At 37.1% G+C, this 21,297-nt stretch overlaps 4 protein-coding genes across 4 annotated transcripts; 3 read left to right on the top strand and 1 right to left on the bottom strand.

Moving 5' to 3' along the window:
- Positions 1-1,189: 1,189 nt before the first annotated feature.
- LOC119985441 (choline transporter protein 1) lies at positions 1,190-6,223 on the top strand. Its single transcript, XM_038829747.1, has 7 exons — positions 1,190-1,536; positions 2,415-2,773; positions 3,044-3,189; positions 3,944-4,127; positions 5,104-5,181; positions 5,257-5,453; positions 5,918-6,223. Exons 1-7 carry the CDS (start codon positions 1,352-1,354, stop codon positions 6,101-6,103), a joined length of 1,335 nt encoding a protein of 444 aa, XP_038685675.1. The 5' UTR covers positions 1,190-1,351; the 3' UTR covers positions 6,104-6,223.
- Positions 6,224-7,658: 1,435 nt separating this feature from the next.
- On the bottom strand, positions 7,659-15,847 carry LOC119986063 (putative nuclear RNA export factor SDE5). Its single transcript, XM_038830610.1, has 13 exons — positions 15,698-15,847; positions 14,247-14,621; positions 14,001-14,156; positions 13,036-13,061; positions 12,748-12,825; positions 12,556-12,629; positions 12,184-12,440; positions 11,675-11,760; positions 11,193-11,249; positions 10,389-10,456; positions 10,213-10,310; positions 10,053-10,123; positions 7,659-8,079 (listed from the first exon to the last, which is right to left on the bottom strand). Exons 1-13 carry the CDS (start codon positions 15,723-15,725, stop codon positions 7,945-7,947), a joined length of 1,509 nt encoding a protein of 502 aa, XP_038686538.1. The 5' UTR covers positions 15,726-15,847; the 3' UTR covers positions 7,659-7,944.
- A 1,896-nt stretch (positions 15,848-17,743) lies between these two features.
- LOC119985984 lies at positions 17,744-19,629 on the top strand. Its single transcript, XM_038830491.1, has 3 exons — positions 17,744-17,907; positions 19,004-19,085; positions 19,222-19,629. Exons 2-3 carry the CDS (start codon positions 19,013-19,015, stop codon positions 19,326-19,328), a joined length of 180 nt encoding a protein of 59 aa, XP_038686419.1. The 5' UTR covers positions 17,744-17,907; positions 19,004-19,012; the 3' UTR covers positions 19,329-19,629.
- A 362-nt stretch (positions 19,630-19,991) lies between these two features.
- Positions 19,992-21,221, top strand: LOC119985440 (glycine-rich cell wall structural protein 1-like). The gene has a single exon (XM_038829745.1). It carries the CDS (start codon positions 19,992-19,994, stop codon positions 21,219-21,221), a length of 1,230 nt encoding a protein of 409 aa, XP_038685673.1.
- Positions 21,222-21,297: the final 76 nt, after the last annotated feature.

Below are 21,297 nucleotides of genomic sequence, written 5' to 3'. Positions count from 1 at the left end.
CTGTTAATGGATCCGGATATTCAATTAGGATCCAATCCACAGGGCAATAACATTTTTGGGTAATGAATAATGTGATTCACTTCGATTCGGGAATCCATTTTTCAAACGTTTAAATGATATATTAGATTTAGGAGTCGGTCGAGGTTTATGTTTTAAGATTTAATATATTGGATGTTCAAAAGAAAATTTTGTATGATGTTATTCTTTATTTTTTAAAAAAATACTTAAATATTTTTCTTCCAAAATCTATTATATTATAATATTATGAATATAAAAAATAGTTAACACATTTAATCGATATTTTAAATTATTTTAAAAAATTATAATAAATTTTTAACTAAAATGAATTATTGCGCCCATCCCGCAAAAAAAGGGTCATATTCTTCATTCAGTAGTGTTGTCGTCAGTCTAAACGGCGGATTATTTATTCCTTAAAAAATAGATATTTTTATATCGGCTTGTTTTATGTGTAGTTCGGCTAACGGCTCCTAGCTTAAAGCCAAAAAGTTTACAATTAGCCGAGTCTAATGTCTAAGCTGAAGAGCTGAGCCATCAAAAGCCAACCAGACAGGGATTCTGCCATTCTGTAAGAGTAGGGACTAGGAGGAGGGACTAGGGATTCATATACTTCACTAGATTTTTGGGGTGCCGGGGCTCTGCTGTAATTTTTGCTGTAATAAAAATTACAGCAGACCCCATTGTAATGGCAATTTGAGACAAAAGATTTTTTTATTTTATTTTAAAAAATTATAAATGTGTAGTTTATGGTCTAACGAATCCAACGATATATTTTTTGTTCAAAACAAAAATCATATGCTACATGAAAAATGCTTAACAATTTTAGACTATCGGATATAAACTCAAAACATTCGGTGTCTGAATCATGATAAATTTGATTTTTGTTTCGAACAAAAAATATACTATTGGATTCATTAGATCATAAACTACACATTTATAATTCTTTTAAAATAAAATAAAAAATTTTATGATCCAAATCATCTACAGCGGGGTCTACTGTAGTAAAAACTAAAGCAGACCCCTGCCACCCAGATTTTTGTCCTAAAAGCAAAAGAAATAAAAGTTTATTAAACTATTTTCTTCTTAAGATTTAAGACTTAAGATGTTAAATAAGACTTCTTTAAAAAAAATTCCAAATCTAAAAACTTTTTTTTGAAAGGATCTAAAAACCCTTTTGTTTCTGCTTTCCCCTCTTTTTAGCTCCTTCTCTCATACTGTTAGCTGCTACTTTACCATACCCATTTCCCTGAAACTTCCTCTTTGTATCTCTCTCTCGTTGTTGGGGAGGATTTGATAGATAGGTGTATATACAGTGAGAGTGTGTATTGGGAGAATGAGGGGTCCTTTGGGGGCAGTGGTGGGTAGATACCCATCAAGTGATGGGAGTACCCATCTTGGTGGAATAATTAGGCACAACAGGAAATGCAGAGATGTTTCGTTTCTTGTCATCTTTGTAGCATTTTTGGTTGCTATGATTGTTAACTCCAGTTTTGGGTTCAATCAAGGGAACCCTTTAAGGTAAGGATTCTGTCAATTCCCATGCCCTTTTCGTTTGCTGCTTTGAAACGCGAATGGGTTTCAATTTTGGAAATTTTTTTCTTAAAGTTTTGATTTTTAAGGTAAGTCTCACTTGGTTAGGTTCGGATGGTTCCCTATCTAGCTCTAAATTACCTTGTTATTGCTGCTGCTTAGGCAATCTACTTTCCTACTGTTAATCTTCACTGAAGCTTTCTTGCCTTTTATAATCTTGGTTATCTGTTTGGTTGCTTAGAAGATTGTGTGAAATGAAAGAAAGTGGAATTATAATTTGCAATGCCCTTGGATTGTGTTATGACTATAAGTTTGGAATGTTTGTGCATATAATTTACCATTACTGATGTAATTAACGGAGCCCTTATTGAGCATGCTGAGCAGTTGAAATCCAGCTTCGGAAGTCTGGGTATTCATGTTTGAAGGAGATAGAAAAGAGTAGGTAGTGAAATTTCGTACTTGAAAATCTTGTGGAAAGCTCTCTCAGTTTGAGCCTGCAGGTCGTGTGTCAGTATTGTTCTCATGTTACTCTTGGTCTTAGCAGAAGTGACCCAGATTTACTGGGGAAATAACAATGGGGAACTCAAACTATTGTTAATCGGTTTTTCTATATTGCACTTTTGCTATCAGCAATACTTACAAAATCATGTACGACTGGATAAATGCTGATTGTAGGTCCTTGCCAGAGATAGAATCTGTTGATATCTGCTCTATGCCTCTAACTGGTTTTTCATGTTATGACATTGCTTTGAGCTATCTTTACATTTCACACTTTTCTTGGTAATTATACATTTCTAGATGGCTACAATCTGTGTCAGTCTATTGTTCATTTATGTTATTCTGATAGCTGTGCTTTGACTTTATAGGCTTACTTATGGGTTGGACTACAAGGGAAATTTGTGTGGAGACAAGCATGCACATCCTAACCTTCGTGAATTGGAACTCAGATATTGGTTAAACCCTAATCAGGTCTATCAAAGTGGGTTGAAAGATAGTCAATACAGGTTGACCAATGCTCGGAGTATTTGCTTGTTGGATTGTCCCATCCCATCAGAAGATGGACTTAATTGGGTCTGTGATTATCCAGAAGGAGATATCCGTCTCTCAGTAGATGACTGGATTGACCGGAACTATGATTATTTCGAGTTCCTTACCCCAGAAATGAGAAACAGTTCTCTTCAACTTCAGGGTCCATGCTACCCTGTGATATTTCCAAGCGTAAATGGTAAGTGAAAACTAATAACTTGTCAATTGGGTTAGATTATCTAAACTAAACATTATTTTTTTTCTTGAAATATAAAATACCAATATTTAAACTTTTCAGTATTTAAAATGTGTATGTATATGTTAGCTGTTTGTGTACGTGGTTTGTGAATTTAGCTTTGATTGAAAAGTTTAGGAGTACATGACAAGAACTTTTGCACTCTCCAATACTTTACTGTACAAACATCAATCCAAGGTTTAACATAAGCAAGTACACTTATTCTTTTCCCAGTTTATTGGAGCTGTCAATTTATTGCTCGTGCATCAAACATGTCTTTGCGGCACTGGCAGCAGATGGGTGGAGTGAAAATCAATGAGGACATCGTTATTGACAAAGCCATTCATAGGTCCATCAATTCTCGGTCATCTGTCTTAAAGGTTGGGACCAGCATTTGTACGTCTTTCTTTCTTGTTTAAATCATTAACATTGTAACTAAATTAAGGGATAATATTGCACTTTTTCCACAATTACATATTATTTTTTTAGGGAAGAGTATGGCTTGTTCTGATGTTCCAAGACTTTATGGCCAAAACCTATGCTGGGCTGACTGCTTTTTGGTTAATAACATGATAACGAGCTTCCTCCTTTTTGCTTGCCTATATAAACCACCAAAATTATGATTAAATTTAGCTTCCACCTAATGTGCTAATATTCAACTGAGCTTCTTCCTACTGGTGTGTAAATCCTCTAAAGAGAGCCTGGATAGTCAGATTCAAAAAAGAATTCCATGACTTATTGGGCATTTTATTGCTTAGTTGCTGTTTCTGACTGAGATTAAATGCTATTGTGGGTTTGAAGATTACATGCTTGATTGTTTGATTGAATACAGTTCTCAAGTTGTTCCATTCATGACTAACTGGATACTTCACCATCTGGATGATAATATCAATAGATCTAATCTAACAGAAACTATATGATAAATTAATTGCTGCAAGCTGAGAACTTCAGGTAATTGATTGGTTCTGTCTGACAAGGAACTTTCACTGATTCATTCTCTCAGAATTTCGTGTTTGTATACCATATTAATATTGGGTTCTCTGTATGTGTAATCCTTTTTTTTCCCATTGAGATATATTTAGGGTTATTACATATCCTTGAATTTGTAATTCTTCATTTACACGCTTTTTGCAGAGATACATGGCTGATATTGGAAAGGCATGGCCAGTATTGATCGTTTGTGGAGGTCTCTTGCCGCTATTTTTATCAGTGATTTGGCTGCTTCTGATTCGGCATTTTGTTGCTGCTATGCCGTGGATAACAGTTGCCCTCTTTAATGCCCTCATAATATCAGTCACATTGTTTTACTACTTAAAAGGTTAGAAATGCATCTTCTGCAGTTATTTTGTTTCCACGAAAAATTGGCCTTTTAAGTTTTAATGTAATCAGCAATATGGCAATCTTAATGCTAATTTTCTTAATATGTTCAGACAATATTTGCATGTTTTTTGAAATCTTCTTCAGTGCTTCATGTAATGGTCTAATTACTGAATAATCTCACTGTGGAAGATTGAACTAGTGTCTCTTTCCTTGCAGCTGGGCTATGATTTCTTGGCCCTATCTTGATCTGGTGTTTTAGCACCGGGAATGTGTTGAATTTTGACCTTTTTTTAACGATACATGTTGAAAATCTCATTAACATATGTGTTTGTACGTTTATTATCTGAATAATATTCTGTATGTTATATGGTACGGACAGTGGCAGAAACTAATAGTGACAACTCAACCATAATGAAAATTCATAAAAAAAGTATTCTTTAGATATAATTTTAGAAAAAGGAACATTAATAGGCTTACGTGAGTTTCACGACTCCTTTTTTACACTTCTTGTTCTAGGATTTCCAATCCAACAAGTGCTTTAATTCTACTTTCATCTTGCTGAATTAAAAGATTAGGGGCACCTGTACTCCTTTTCAGATTGTTACTCGATCCTCAAAGATTATTCTTGTTGTGTAGGCCCTCTGAGTTGTTATATCTGATGCAACGTCACTGTCAATTGCTTCTGTTTCTAGTAGTTGGAGGACTGATGATAGTTTATGGTGAATGATTAAACTGAGGAGTAATTGGCAATCATTACGAAGGTTCCATTGCAGTGGTCTTTTAAAGTAATGCATCAGATTTCAGATTTTCTTAGGTTCATTTACTTGAAAGATTTTCTTAAGTTCACTTTCCTCAATTTTGGACTTTCTATAAATTGTGATGTTATAAAGTTAATGGGTCACTTCATCTTTAACCAAACACAGGTATTTTCATGAATAAATAATGCTAAGTTTGTTTGCTTATGTTCTTTGCAGCTGGATGGATTGGAAATGATGCCGTCTCCCCTATCATTGGCAAGCATGATCCTTATTACAATGTACATGGACGGGTGGGTTCCATTATTTACTGAGGCCTTTGAAATATTGAAGTCTAAAGCACATGCACACTATCAGTCTTACAGATTTGAGCTTCTGCTATAGCGACAGATTTGATCATCAACAACATCCTTCGGATTGGGAGGGTAAATGTGATCGGAGATGTTATTCTGTTTCTCGGAAAATTGTGTGTCAGCCTCTCGAGTGCCGTTTTTGCTTTCCTCATGTTGGATACTCACAAATACAGATCTGCTCATAACAAGATCTCCTCCCCACTGTTTCCGGTGTTGGTATGCTTTCGTTTTATTAACTTCAAACTCAGTTGCATGAAATTTAATTTGTTGCTGCATAAAAGGGGAGAAAATGTTTTAGCTTTTGACACAAGGCTTTGCATTGAAATATGAATATATGCTAACTAAGAGTTCAACTTCTGGAGACTCGACTTTGCTATTGCATATGTAAGTTAATGGGCACAATTTTCCAAGGAAAATGCAAATTATCGTTGATAGAATACACCGAAGCAGCAAACTCGTTTGCTAGGTCTGTAGTGCCTACTGCAGAAAGCAATGTGGGTAATTCTTCTGAAGTCCAACTTTGTTCATCTTATTGCCGCCATTTTTGATATACTTGCTTTCAAAATGTGCTAAAGCGTAGCCATGCCACAAGATCCTATTGCTTAGAAGCTATAGTAAACATTCGAAGACATTTATATCGAACACAATGAAAACTTTATGCAATTTTTGTGTGTGTGCAGGTTTGCTGGGTTCTTGGTTATGTTGTTGCCACTCTCTTCTTTGGGGTGGTGGAGATGTCAATCGATACAATCATCCTATCATTCTGCCAGGACTCTGAAGAGCACCAAGGCACAGCTCAATATGCTCCCCCGCTCCTCATCGAGACCCTCAATGACCAGAATGAGATGCAGAGACTTACTCAATAATCATATAGAACACCTCAATGTATAATGCACCTTTATGAGTTCTGCCTAATGAAATTTCAGAATTTGATTTTAACTATCTTTTTGTGCTATTATATGTGAGAGACTGAAACCTAATTCAGAGCTTTCCTTTCGCAAAAGGTTCTCCTCCGCAAATGACCAGAGAGGTGCAACTACAGACACAATTATTAGATGAATACAAGTCAATTACTTGAGAAGAGGGGTGATTTAAGTATCCCGGGTTTACATGAGCTAGAGGTCATGGTTCCTTGTAATAATACGCACTGTTGAGTGTACACACGAGAGTCTACAATTAAGTAATGTTGAATGAGACTTTCGAACAATCTTGCAAAGATCACATTGAAAAAAGACGGTTAAGCGGTTAAGCTTGACACTGATGTGGTGTCGGCCGGAGAAGTTTCGATAGTCAAATTAGTTGACGGTTTAGTGATTTATAGTGAGAGAGTTTAGAGAGTGCAGAATACCTTCATAATTATATGATGAACACGGGACCTCTGAGCTGGCAAGTACTAGGGCGTTGATCAGACCATGGGCCGATGAAGGAGCTTTCTAGGTTGTGAGCCCATAGACTAGCAATGTAGGCCTTGGGCCTTTGTCGAGTGAGCTATGATTAAGGCAGAGGGCCCATTGAGTAGATAGCCGAGGCCGTGGATTTGTTGGGCTCGATTGTGGCTTGCATGGGCATGTTGGGCCCGACTGTAGCTTGCGTGGGCCTTTGTTGAGTAGACAGTCTAGGCCCATGGCTTGTTGGGCTCGACTATGGCTCGCGTGGGCCTTTGCTGAGTAGATAGCCTAGGCCCTGAGTATGTTGGGCTTGACAATGCGCAAATACGGAATTTGACCCATACATTCTGTTATCTGAAAATAAGCTTGGAAAAAGGCATGGTCACAAGGAGATAGGGAGAGCTCCAATTCTCCATCAAAATCATGTTAAATCATGAATTAAAATGTGTGATTGAGTATTTTGGTGTTTATATAATGTTATAAACTATAAACTATAAACCCTAAATTCTGAACTCTAAACCCCAAAAATTAAAAATTAAATCCTAAACCCTAAATTCCAGACCTCAAACCCTAAACTCTAAACACTAATTCCTAACTCCTAAACTCTAATATGTCATTTTTAACAAAAGATTTCATGATTTAACATGAGTTTTGAAAAGGAATTGGAGCAAAAATTGAGGTAAGAATTGGAGCTTCTCCCATCCTGGTCAGCAAGAGGAGCAACTGGTAGCTCATTATATTTGACTGCAAGAACCATGCGTGGGAGAACAAGTAGTTGGGTCAGATCTGAAAACCACCTCTGTTGGAATCTCAAGCACCACCTTTAGAAGAGGCCTTTGTAAGTTTATTGGACAAGCATATTAATGTTGTCCTAAAGTAGAAACAAAAAAGCATACTAGAAATGCTAGATCTAAGCAAGGGAGAGGAGGAACAGAGGCTCTCTTCTTCTCCTTCCCTTGCAGCCATAAAACAGCTTTGGATCTCTGAAACTTTTAGAGAGAAGGATGAGAAAACGAAAGAGAGAGAAGACTTTACATCAATATTTATTGCCATAGAGAAAACTGATAATGATTCAAGCATCATTGAAATGTTACGCTGGCAAATTCTAGCATGAGAGCTGTTTCCCCTGAAGAAATATTTATTGAAGCAGTTCAAAAAGGTCAAGAACCTCATGTCCATGGAATTTCCCATGCAACATTCATAAAGCAGGAAAAGTTGGCAGGCATTATCATCTCACATGCAAGCATCAGCTTGACAATTTGAAAAACCCTCTTCCTTACCAAAAGCATAGTTTTCTAGTCGAAAACAGACGGAGTGATCTAATTTGGCGTCGGATTCTTGTTTTTAGCAAAACTCAAGCTCTTCGGGTCAATCCTGTCCACTTGGATTAATATAGTGTTGCCATTATCTCCCTCAGTCCATTGTATTGATTCTTTCTCCAGTTGCTTCAGTAGCTGCACAAAGACATGTAAAAGTCACTTCTCTTTTCCATTTTCATATCAAAATGGCAAAATGTCTGAAGCATCTAGTGCATTATAACCAACATTCTAGCTTTAAACGTGTCTTCTTCAGTTCTATTAGCCCTAGCCCACGATACACTACTTTCATATTGACAGCCCTATGTCATTTGTTAGTTTATCTATTTTTCTAATGAATGGATAGTTTTGTATAGTTTTGACTTCTGGTAAGATAATCGATGTGATGAACCGAACTTAGTGAGTAGTTAAAAGGAAGTGGAAGATAATTACATTAAGCACCTTCAAGGAATGCTTGTATCACTCTGGGAAAATTGTTCAAGAAATGTGCCAACTGTACCTTGAAATAGGAATATCTATTTCTCTAATAGATTTGCAACTAGTACATGCACATGAACCACAGATGAAATCGTTATTAGCATAACCATATCACACATACTTCATTTGTTATACAATGTTGAATTCAGCATCAAAGCAGAAACCTACTTCAGTTAATGATTAAATGCCCTATTGGTAAGTCTTTACTATTAGTATCTTCTCTGAAGGAAAGGTTGTTTTTTTTTAAGAGAACAGATTGAAACACACACGTTTGACAAATGTAATCAAGCTGTGAACAATGGAACAATAGAAAGTTCACTTTGCTTTGCTTGATTTTAATAACTTGCAAGCATGGCTATAGCATCTGCACTTGACACAAGAAGTCTTGACTTTCTAAACAAATTTGAAAATCATTCATCAATGGAAAAGGTGAAAGATCAGCACTAGTGCTTTACATTCTACTAATCACCATTTATGCTCGCTCTTTCGATATGATTCCAGTAACGCTGTCCCTCCTATTAATTCCATGGAGTGTGGAGATGGAAAAGAAAAAAAAAAAAACAAGTGATGCTAAAAGGAAAAGAGGGGAGACCCAAAAAGTCATGGATGGAAGTGATAAAAAGGAAATTCTATAGGATTATTGAGTGTAGCTTTTGATGGAATAAAGGATGATTCGCTTGATAAATTCTTATATGGAAACATTTAGATGACCCCAAGACCTTTTTTTTTGAACCTAAGATTGTTTTGAATCAAGGCTTTGATGAGCTTATATAGAACTTTAGCTTCTTTTTTTTTTTTTTTTTGTAATGGGTTGGAGGCAAGGTTTTTAAAACCGGACCGGTCATTAAACCGGAAAAGTCTTCGGTTCACGGTTCAAAGGTTCAACCGAGGTTCAAACCGGGTTCGAACCGGTTTTAACATAATGAATTATTTATATATATATTTATATTATATGCATATAATATGTAAGAAAACTTCATAAAAATACAATATATTTAAATAAAGTACCATTTTAAACAAAGAAAATCTCATAGCCTAGTGGTTAAAGCATTTTTTAATGAACAAAGGTCATGAGTTCAAACCCTACAAATAACAAAATTTCAAAAATATTTTATTAACTTTAATAAATGACCGAACCGGTTAAAACCGGCCCGGTTCTGACCGGTTCAACCGAAGAACCGGCCGGTTCAACCGGAAATGTCCCGGTTCATCAATTACCGGTTTTGGCACCTCAACCGGACCGGACAAGTGGCCGGTCACCGGTTGGACCGGTCCGACCGGCCGGTCCGGTCCGGTTTTCAAAACCTTGATTGGAGGAACTTTAGTTTAGTTTAGTTTCTCAAAATCTATGCATTTCCCGGAAAAGCTTGGAATCTTATTTCTTTTGCATTAACTATATATGTATAATAAAATGCATTTGTTTAGCAGATTCCAGAGCAAAGATTATAGTCAAGAAGGAACCTTAATCTACTAAGGTTCAAATAAAATACTAGGCCTGATAAGGGAATTAAAACATACAATTCAACCTTGAAGGTTTGAATCCTCTCGCGGACCAAAAACAGCTAATAATAAAATCCCTATTATTCATAAAAAGGGAATTTAAAACATATATTAGCTTCGTAATTTAGTCATACCAGTCTTTTCCGAGCCTCCCTTGTGTCATCTTCACCATCGGCCCCCACTATTAGTCGAAGATACTTCATAGCTGCACGCGAAACAAAAATAGAATGTCAAATTGTTTTTATACATTGAATCAGAGAGAGATGGAGGAGCAAGACAACCTAATTGCGATACCTGATACGGTGGTTAGATAAAACCTAAGAAGACGCAGAGCTTCCTTGGGCTTATGGGAGCGCAAGTCAATTGGCAATACTTCATCTTCTTTTTCCTCTCTGAAACAAAATACTCATATATTTAGGACATTTGGTGAAGAAATTCCTAAGAGTTCAAAGAAGTAGTTTATCACTGACCCATTTTCGATAATCTTTTCCCAAGATTTTTCATCAGCTTCCCGAGCCTTTTTGCTGAAAAAATGCCCCTAGACATTTTTTCAGAAGAGTCAGAGATCTACATATCTTTATACACAACTATAAGGATGCACCGTATATGGAAATAACTATTGCATGAACCGAAATCGAATAAAAGGTTTTCTGAACAGCTTCCATATTAAGTCAAGGAAAGTCAAGATTTTGACTTTATCTACCACAACATGGCATCCCCGACGGAATAAATCCAATAAGAAAGTTCCTGCTAGGACGTGAATATAATAAAAATCGAGAACTAAGAAGCCATACATGATAGTACTGAAAAGCCAATGACATAATCCAATACAAGGATAAGACTATCCAAGACCTCCACATCCCAAAATTCTCGAGTGAATCTGCAGTAGATCCAGCCATGGGTCGAGGGAAGGAGGAAAAAGGTTTAAAAGCCATGTCACTGTCACTTGGCCATTTTTAAAACTTCAACAGTCGCTTAATTGTACTTTCTAGGTTTTCTTGCATATAATTTCATGTTGACTGTGGACCAATCTTAAAAAGACAAAGAAAAACAAAAAAGTAAAATAAAATGTAATAACCAAAAACCTTTAGAATTGAAGTATTGAGCTGTAATCCTAAATAAGTAGGCATGAAACTAATTTAATACAGTAGAGAATGTAGCATAGACTTAATATAGTAGAAAATTTGGCAACGCCAAAGAGCAAGACACGAATGACCACTGCATGTCATCACTGAGCATTGATACATTTACTTTAGCGAAGCATAGGATTTTACCTCCTCCAAAAATTTTGCAGCACGTGCATGATCACCATTAACAAATGCATCAACAGACTGTAAAGCAACAAAAATAATTGGTAGTAAGCATCAAACTCTAATGATGACAATAACCAAGTCATAAGCAGTGTATAGTTACACAGCAAAACAAAAACTGAAGATCAATTCAAGGAATGGAAAAAATTGAGATTCAACACCACATGGAATAGAAAGCTGTGACAAAGACATCAATAGCCTTTAACCGTTTGCTAAACCACGTGGCTGGATTGCAGAACAGGACCAACCCTTATCCTCTTACAATTTCCCAATCCCAGGAGATGTTGAGAATAAACCCCAGAACATTTTTTACTTCGAAAAAATAAAGCTTTATGATTGCCCTTTACCACCAAATTGAAAAGGGTCAGGGCAGCAGCATCCTGATGTAAATTCCATATAACTTTTTGAAATACATTTCACAAGAAAATAATGAATTAGAATCTTACAGCAGTATAGTATGCTTTCATTGTAACCCAATGTTCCTTTGCAGCTTGTCGTAAGACATCGTAGCTATTTTCATCAACTTCAACATCTATTTGCAAAAGAGTACCAACATGCCAAAACCAATGATGTTATCGTATAAGAAACATGAAAGGGAAGAACAAATTAAAGCCTTATATAGGACAATATATGGCCATTGATATTGGTTGTAATGAGTACTAGGGTAATATCATGTCAGTAGGCATTCTGCAAAGCAATATCAGTCAGTTGATAAATTTATACTAGCCCTTCCATTAGCACATGGAATTACACTTGCTAAAACCAGAAAGCATTTGTATTTATGATATAGTTTTGCATTCGTCCCAGACGAAGAAGAAGATGATCAGGAAGATAAAGTTTCACAAGCAATGTAGGAGTTAGGTTGACTCAGAGTAGAGGCATGATTCGGAAAGCTTTTATTTGGCAAAATAAATGCATCACACCATATAATGTTACGGACGTAAGAAATCAGTACCATCTCTACTAACAATTTGCGGTTCTGCAGCAGTAAGCTTATGTTCCACAGCAGGGTCTTTGAAAGGTTCAGTCACCAATTTACCAAATGCTCTTGATCTCTTCACTTCCCTTAGCAGGCGAATTTTTTGTGGTGTTTCCTCAGATCTTTCAGGAACAGTAAACAATGATTGCAGAATTTCTTTTCCCATGTCAAGTTTGTCTTTGTCCCTTCTACGTGATTTTGTCAACTTTCTTGACATGCCTTCAGTTCCGTCACTGCAAAGGTGCAAACAAAAAAGAAAAGACAAAACAAGAAAGACGAAAAATAGAACGAATTTCAGGTCTCTTTCTAAAGAATCAACCAATAATAAGTAATAACACAACATCATACATTTGAGCAGCAACTGGCTGATGGGAAAGTTCTTGATGGAAAAAGGATTCACAGTCTAGACTCTTCTCTCTAGACTGTTCAAGGAAATTAGATGAAAGGATTAAACAAAATTTTCCAAAAAATGAATGATTTATTATTATCTCCAACCCAACCATGTCCTTGGACAGAGCACATGTTAAAGCAAAAGCTTACAATTTCAGCAGCTTCATCAACAACATTCCCACGCTTCTCCAAAGAAGAAACTGATAAATCAAGCAGTTTATTTACGCTCTGCATTATCAACAACATGGCGACTTCAATACATATACACCAAAAAGAGAACTCTATCTTGTGCATGGAAACAATGAACGAAAGCTGAATGGCATGAACATATAGATGTGTAAAAATAACTAGTAAGGGAAATATAACCTCTAATGCAAAAAGATATGAAACAAAAGGCAAAAGGAGACACTTCAATGTTAAAGTTGAAACGCACTTTACCTTATGTAAATCATACCCGCACTGGCCTGCAGTTGAATGAAACGCCAGATTAACATACAATGATATAAGCAAGTAAATTTGACGAGGTACAAACACTACACACAATCCAAATCAAGACAAGAAACGGCAACATTAAATCTTACATTTACTGCATAAGAAATACAGAATTAAATTTACACTTTGGAGAGAAGTAAACAGTAACGCATAAGGTTAACTTGCATCCCAAATCCTGACACGCCATTCTACTGTGGGGAAGAGCCTCCGCAGGGGTCAGCTTATTCTAAGGTAAGATGACAACAAACAATTTGGGGTTGGCTACACGAGTTCATTAGAAAATAATTGGTCATATCATCAAACGTTATCTGAGAAGAAAGAATTAGCTTCACAAGCACATAAGGATAATGGGTTAAAGTAAATATGAAATCGGAGGAAGTCACTCATGGCTGATAGTGAGTAAATTACAGCACTCCATTAGTGAGCAATGACAAACATCCCAGTACAATCATATTACAACAAACAAATGTGAGAAAGTCCAGGGTTACAAATTACAGGCCAACTATATTAGTGGATTAAAACAATTTTATCCAAACAAATCAGGCAACTTAAAAAATTTTGGTAAAGGGAATAAAAACAAAAGGAATGAGCCAATGAGAGGAAAGCCACAAGGCTCTTGACAGAATTTGGTATATTAGAACATTTGTTCAGGGAACTTTATAAAAAACAAAAAGATGTCAATCTCTTTCTGAAATACAAGATGTTGAAGAAAAGTAAAGCATCAACTGGAGAATGCAGGGGGCAAATTAGGGATTCAGGGTCCAGAGGTCCTACCAAAAATTAAAACAGTTGCAAGACAAATAAGACTCGTGTACTTAGCTGTATAATATGCACACTAATTTCCGATGGTATCCTCAGACATTTAACAGGATATTAGACATCTTACATAACCAAGGGGGCAGAAGAGTTACCAAGTACATCTTGAATTACAGTCATGTCAAGTTGAAAGCCATCCCCCAGCATTTTGAATAAAAATTCTTCGATTTCCGCCTGCTTATTGTGCCTTGCTGTCACACTAAGTGAATTCTCCTGGTAAGATACTCCAGAGACCGGAAGGTCCTTTGAATCTGATTTCAGAGGTTTGGTTGTGTTTAAAGATCCATCAGTAAGTGTCCTAGATCAATCATAGTCTATTCCCATTATACTTGAAACAGTACCTATTGATGCAGAACAATCTTTTGACTCCAAATTTTCACTATTTGTTTCATGATAAAATTTTGAGGAACCACTTTTAGATGACTCTTTAGTAGATGCTGCACTGGAACCCTTCAGTTCAGAAGACATAAGAAAGGGCATGGCATCTGCACTTTTGAATTTATTTCTAGATGTAGAAATAGCAGTCCTTGAAGTTCTTTCACGCATTCCACAAAGAATTTCACCAGCCATATCTACATCATGCCTTGCCTCGCTATAAGCACAGGCAATGTCTTCAAGAGAAAACTCAGAGCCAAAAGCTTCAAGCAACTGTTCCAACTCCCTTTCTTCGGCATCAGAATGTGTAGTCACTGAAACTGCTTGCATAGTTGTAGATGCTTTAACAGAAGAGAAGGCAAAAAAAAAAAGCAAAGATATGTCAGTATACAAAGTAGTCTCTAGCTGGATAGAAAGAGGTTGACTCAATAACTTTTATTCTCATCAACTGATGAGGTTGACTCAATAACCTTACATCTGATCCACTATCAATGGAACTACACCAAAAGGAAGGATGACAAACGGTACTGGATAGTGTTTTTTCTTTTTGATGACGACACATTGAAGCTCTCACAAGCAACACATAATTCAGTTATTTCCCAGGAATGAGTGGAATTTCCCATAAGAAGATATAAATGACTCTAATTTCATGCACTATAAGATTCACAATTAAAAGTAGATGGGAAATTTTGAAATATTTGTTGCTTGCACGCGCCTCAAACTTTGAGCAACAGCATACAGGGAAAAATTCTTCGAAATAAAGATCACTATAGCATCATTTCTGCATGCCCACTCAGAAAAGTAGTCGAATGGCGAAATGATCATTATATTTCTTTCTTCCTCTACTAGGAGAACTTAGCTACAACTATTTTAATGCTATTCGCCTGTTTTAAAGAGAGAACGGTATCAGCACCTGCAAGTATCTAACTCCACAAAAAGGCCACCTTCCTAGTCTCTAAGATGCTGAACACAGACCAGCCAGGGAAAGAGAGAATGGAGGAGACATATACCAAGATGAAGTCATCAGAGCAAGAACATGTTTAGCAGATTACAATCATCTTCATCATTAGGAGAAATCAGAGCCCTACCACTCAGCTTATGTCTTACTATCAAAATCAGATTTCTACTACTCATCTTTCTTACTTTTCAAGAACGCTCAACCAAATTCAACTCCACTCCAACAATTTTCACACTTACACTCACAACTCTCCATTTCCAAGTCCAAATAAATCAGTATTAAAACACTACCAAACTTTATTTTCTTTTCTTGGCAAACAAACAGAAGAACCTAAAACAAGTCGTCCAAAAAAGCATCAAATTTCTTCATCAACCAAGAAAGAAACGAAGCACAAAACAAAAGCATTGCAGTTCCAATTCGTCAAGAATAGCAAACATTTCAACGAAAATGGCAATTTACATGAACAAATGCTACGCTCCTGATACATCTCTGGAGCGATTTCGAAGAGCCAATATGCGATTCTCTCTTCTTCTACGGATTTACGCGAAAGCTTGTCCTCCGCAGAGAAATATATCGTGTGAGGTGTGTTTTTGGACAGAGTTGGCTCCGCTAACCTTCCAACGCAAGGAAACCTCATATGTCCGATGATGAGAGGAGTTGGTTAGGTGAGGTCATTTCTATGATAGTTAAGGCACTGTTTGGGAGGGTTTTTTTCCCCCACTTTTGGCTTTAAAACTTTGTGGGGTAAAATTGCAAAAAGTTTCTCTACTCCGGGATTTGAATGAAAGAGAAACAGAAGCTATGGACGTGAAAATAATTAATACAAATTAAAATCCTCATTTCTTCAACCCTTTTTTATGAAAAATCAGAACACAAAAATATTTTCCAAAATTACTCATAATAGAGCATCTGAAAAATCATAAGTTACATTGATATAATTCACAAATCTTTATATAACAATCACTAAATCATGATTCATTTAGTTAGATTTGGGGACAATTTTGGGGGTTTTCTTCATATCGGCCTCATAAAATCGTATCGCACAAAAATCAAATAAATGCATAGATTAAAGCATCTCAATTAATATGATCAAGAGGTTCTCAATAAGATTTCATGATTCTGTATGGGGTTTCAATAGAAATTGATATACATTTCTTTTAATTGGTAGATTATGGGGTTGATCTAGGTCTTACATTAATAAAAGCCTACATTATACATGAAAAAAATCACTTAAGAAACAAATATCGAATTTCACCATCTTTACTCGTATTTGACGACTCTAATATCACTTTCAAGAATTGTTTTCAGATCAAAACGCCAATCGATTCAATAAATTTAGTGCATACCTGAAGATCTACTCGATTTCACTGCAACCTTGAAGATCTGAGCCGAGGAGTGAAGAGGGGAAATGACCTATTTATAAATAAATCGGGAGTTCCGCCACAGTAAAGTACAATGTATTAGTAACGCTTATATGGTACATTTCAATCGTATCAACCCACTTGGTGTGTACGTAAGAGTGACATGTACATACCATATGAACATGGTTTTATTTAGACATGTAGAGCAATAAAAGTAAAGGAAAACATAGAATTTTTGATGTGATTGAATTTAAAAATATTAGACTAATTCAAAATGAGTTTGCTTATATTATTCTCAACATGTCCTCATAAACAAAATAAGTCCAATACACACAACCAATTTATAATTCATCCCTTAGGAAGCCTTTGAAAAAATAAGTCCAACTCTTAATATTCTTGGTAGAAAATGAAAGAAACTAGGACTAATAGGATGAAAAAATTTGTAGTTGGGCTCATAAAAGAAACTAAATAGAAGTTGGGTGGGTTTTTAATTTTGCTAGTATAGCCTATACTTGATGAATATATGTACTTTTTTAATCCAAATATTGAAATGTGAAATAATTCACTAGTGTGCTCACTCAATTGCCTAATTGAGACAATTTTTTTTAAGAATAATGCTTGAGACCCCCAAAAAGTGACCCCCAAAAAGACCCCCATTTAATGTGGAGTGTTGGATGTGAAGTGAGTCCTACATGTGTTTTTAATTAATGGCTATTTTAATGCCACATAGATTTGGGGGACTTTTGGGGATGATATTTTGGGAGTCTCTAGCATTGTCCTTTTTTTAATATTATAATTTTAACCACGTGAATGATAACTTAGTTGGTGAATGTATATGTAACCAAATCGTATGGACTCGGGAGGTTTTGAATTCGATTCCCACTAAGAGCAATACTCGTATGGTCACGTGCTGGATTTTGGTTCAATTTATCATATAGTCAAGTGAGAAGCTTATGTAAGCACGGATTTGATGGTTCAAGTTTAGGGGCATATTAGATGTCCGAAAAACAAATTTGTATGATATTATTCTCGCTTATTAAAAATAACTCGTAATCTTAATAATCTAATTTTTTGTTATAATCTTCGCACAGGTAGACAAAGGAAGGAAATACAACACCATATTGAAGGCTAAAATGGTAAAACGAGCGCAAGAACCCGTTCCGCGATCGGTCTCACCATTACGACCACTGTACAACACAAAAACCCAAACCCTACTCAAAGAAAGCAACTTTGGGTAGCCACAATTGGAATCCAATCCAACTCTGCTTACAAACAACTCTGCAAGTTTCTGGTTACTCTCTTTTTCAGGTACCCATTTTCTCTCTGTGTATTTTTTTCTCAATTTCTTCTGTTCTGAGATTTTTTAATTTGCTTGAAGATAGTTGTTCTGTTGTAGAAGCTGTCGTCTTTGTTGATCAGCATAGCATTTTCTATTGTTGGCGCAAATGGGTTTAACAGTATTGGAGTTTATGTTAAAAGATACCTATCCAACCATTGAATTTTAATAATTTTTTGATTTTGAATCTTGTCGTTATTTGTTCTTATCGCTCGCTGATTATTTGATTGAAATTTGATGTATTTCTCTGTGTCCTTCAAATTACACAGTCACACAAATGGATATTTCTATACTCAAGGAATTTGTTGACCATGAAGAGTAAGCTAAATGCATAGTTTTAAGGTAGAAGGCCATTCCAGTGCTTAGCCACCTGAGAAAGACCCACGATGATGAGGTGTTAGTGAAATATCCTCTATGTTTTGGCAGATAAGTGGGATTGTGAAGCTTTCCCCACCTCCACATTGGACCAGAATAATACATTATAAAACTATAATTTTCGAAGCTTCCTCAGCTTCTTTTTCTTCTCATAGGATGTGATGTACAAATAGGATACATCAGTGCTTCGTATTCATCGTCAGGGGCTGGGATTTGTTTTACATTTGAGGTTATCTTTAACAAGGGTGATGTTGAGAATGCGATTCTCATTGCAATTTACAAGTAGCTCCGACACCAACTTGAAATTGGTATTTTGATGCCCCTAATATAAAATAATTAACTAGCTAATAGTACCAATATATGTTCCTTAGTTCAGTCTGAGTACTAACAAGAATAGGAGAAGAATTTTACAGATGCTTCCTTTGTTCATAATTTGGATGATCTGGATGGAAAGCAATTGTAGGATTTTCAATCCTAAAGGGTCTTTGGTGTACCTTCCTTTGTAACAATGTTCTTTGGGTTATAATTGTAACCACTTTGTAAGCTCTGTTTTGCATCATCATGGTATCTCGATAAAGTTTTTCCTTATGGTGGGAATAGGAGTACAATTCCCATGGCACGATGTCATTACTTGCTAACTGAGTGTAGCCTAAAGATGTCGGTGTACTTAAAGCCATTTAATTGTTTTTGCAGTGAGGAATTATGTCGCGGGGTGTTATTGCTGATAAATGGTCCATGAGGGTTCTCTGGCTTTGTGCAATTGGCAGTGCAGTCGGTATGGATATCAGTTTATTTCCCTTTCTTTTGGAAACTTGCTCAAGACAATTTCTTCTTCGTTTTAATATCGCCTCTATCTTCTGTTTTCCCCTTTGCTGATGCATCATTATTTATTATTATTTTTTTAATTTCAGGCCTATACATGGTTGCTGTAGAAAGACAGATGCAGAACAGGGAAAGAATGTTGGCTGAAAGTTTGAATAACATGGAATCAGATGCCAACACTGGCAAGGAAGATTGAATGCAAAATGCTTTGCTGTTGATAACTGATCCGTAGCAGCACGTCCGTGTAAAGTCTTCCCCATCTTCCAGATTCAGTTACGTATAAGACTATTAGCCTAAAGGTCTCAGTTTGAATGTGAAGTTCAGATGATTGTACTGAGTTTTATTTCTACTTATTCAGTGCATATAAAGGGTGGAATCTTTGATCTTCATCTTTTGTTTCATTTATCTGTTGACACATTGTTCCTTGGCTTGGCTTTTATAGCCTCCCTGTGCCTTTCAACTTTGTAAGAAATGAAATATGAACTGCAAGTGTATCGAAGATCGCTTGTGACTGCAGATTTGATATTGAAATCGTACTCTTTGCACGTAGCTTTTCTTGTTACAGAAACTGATAAATGGTAACAAACTGCATGGTTTAGGCATGGAAGGAATGAAGGAGTCCAAACCATGTAAAATGCATTTAGTGAAGTCGTGATGCAGATGAACATGGTTGAGGGTCTTCTGCAACATTGACAACACGCAAGTTCTTACTCATCAAAGCTTCATGACACCAGATTCTAAGCTTAATTCAAGCAAACCCTTTGGTGCTTTTGAAACACACATTCTCCCTCTCGTGTCATGCATGGCTTCTATTATATATAGCTGAGGAGGATCATCAGAGGGTATTATCTCATAAGAAATGGCCTCACTAAAATGTGCCTTCCTGGGCTTTATGTTGTTGCTCTGTTTGAGCTTCAGCTTTGCTCACAGACTCCTTTTGGATACTTCCACTGAAGCCCAAAAACTCAACGGTGTTGAGCTTAATAGTGCCGTTGGATCCGGAAGTGGTGTGGGAGTCGGGTCGGGAGGTGGGTATGGTTATGGGTCAGGAATTGGAGTAGGTTCTGGCTTGGGTGGTGGGAGTGGAATTGGGTCTGGTACTGGCATTGGATTTGGGAGCGGGCCTGGAAATGATGCTTATGGGTCAGGAACTGGTTCTGAATCAGCTGGTGGGCCTGGAACTGGCAGTGGATCTGCCCGTGGGCCTGGAAGTGGCGCTTTAGGATCCGGAAGTGGCACTGGAAGGGCTTCTAGTGGGCCTGGAGCTGGTGCATATGGATCAGGAAGTGGCTCTGGAAGTGCTTCTAGTGGGCCTGGATATTTACCAGGTGGTGGTGGTATTGCGTATTGGCCAGGTTTTGGCCCAATAGGTGGTTATGGGCCTGGAAGTGGATCATATGGATCGGGAAGTGGCTCTGGAAGCGCGTCTAGTGGGCCTGGAACTGGTGGTGCATCTGGATCAGGAAGTGGATCTGGAAGTGCTTCTAGTGGGCCTGGATATTTACCAGGTGGTGGTATTTGGTATTGGCCTGGTTTTGGTCAACCAGAAGTTGGAGGTGTTGGCCCAATAGGTGGTTTTGGGCCTGGAAGTGGATCATATGGAACAGGAAGTGGCAGTGGAAGGGCTTCTAGTGGGCCCGGAGCTGGTGGTGCATATGGATCAGGAAGTGGCTCTGGAAGTGCTTCTAGTGGGCCTGGGTATTGGCCTGGTTTTGGCCAACCCGGATTTGGTGGTGTTGGTGGGCCAAGCCCAGGTTGGCCCATAGGTGGTGGTATTGTGTACTGGCCTGGAGTCATGGGACCTAATACTGGAGGTGGTGCAATTGGCACTGGAACAGGTACTGGTGAAGCAAGTGGACCTGGAGGAGGTAGTGCTATTGGTACAGGTACTGGTGTTGCAAGTAGTGGGCCTGGAGGACCAGGATATGTTGGTCAAGGCCCATATATCGTACCCGGCTTTGGGCCTGGATACAATTGTGGGCCTCCAGTCTATGGCTGTCCTACAACTGGAATTGGTAGTTCTGCAATGCATAAGGCAACAAAAGCTACACATGACAAAACCAAGGAGACACAAGGAAGTAATGTGTGAAAAATCCAACCACAATGAGTGAAGAGAATAGTTTGTACTTCAAATAAAATCTCCAAAAGAGAGTTGAATAAAAGCT

The sequence above is a fragment of the Tripterygium wilfordii genome, chromosome 19 (genome assembly GCF_013401445.1).
Source record: "Tripterygium wilfordii isolate XIE 37 chromosome 19, ASM1340144v1, whole genome shotgun sequence".
NCBI classification, from domain to species: domain Eukaryota; kingdom Viridiplantae; phylum Streptophyta; class Magnoliopsida; order Celastrales; family Celastraceae; genus Tripterygium; species Tripterygium wilfordii.
Note: the sequence above shows the minus strand (reverse complement) of the source record. Positions and strands in the feature narration are given on the sequence as shown.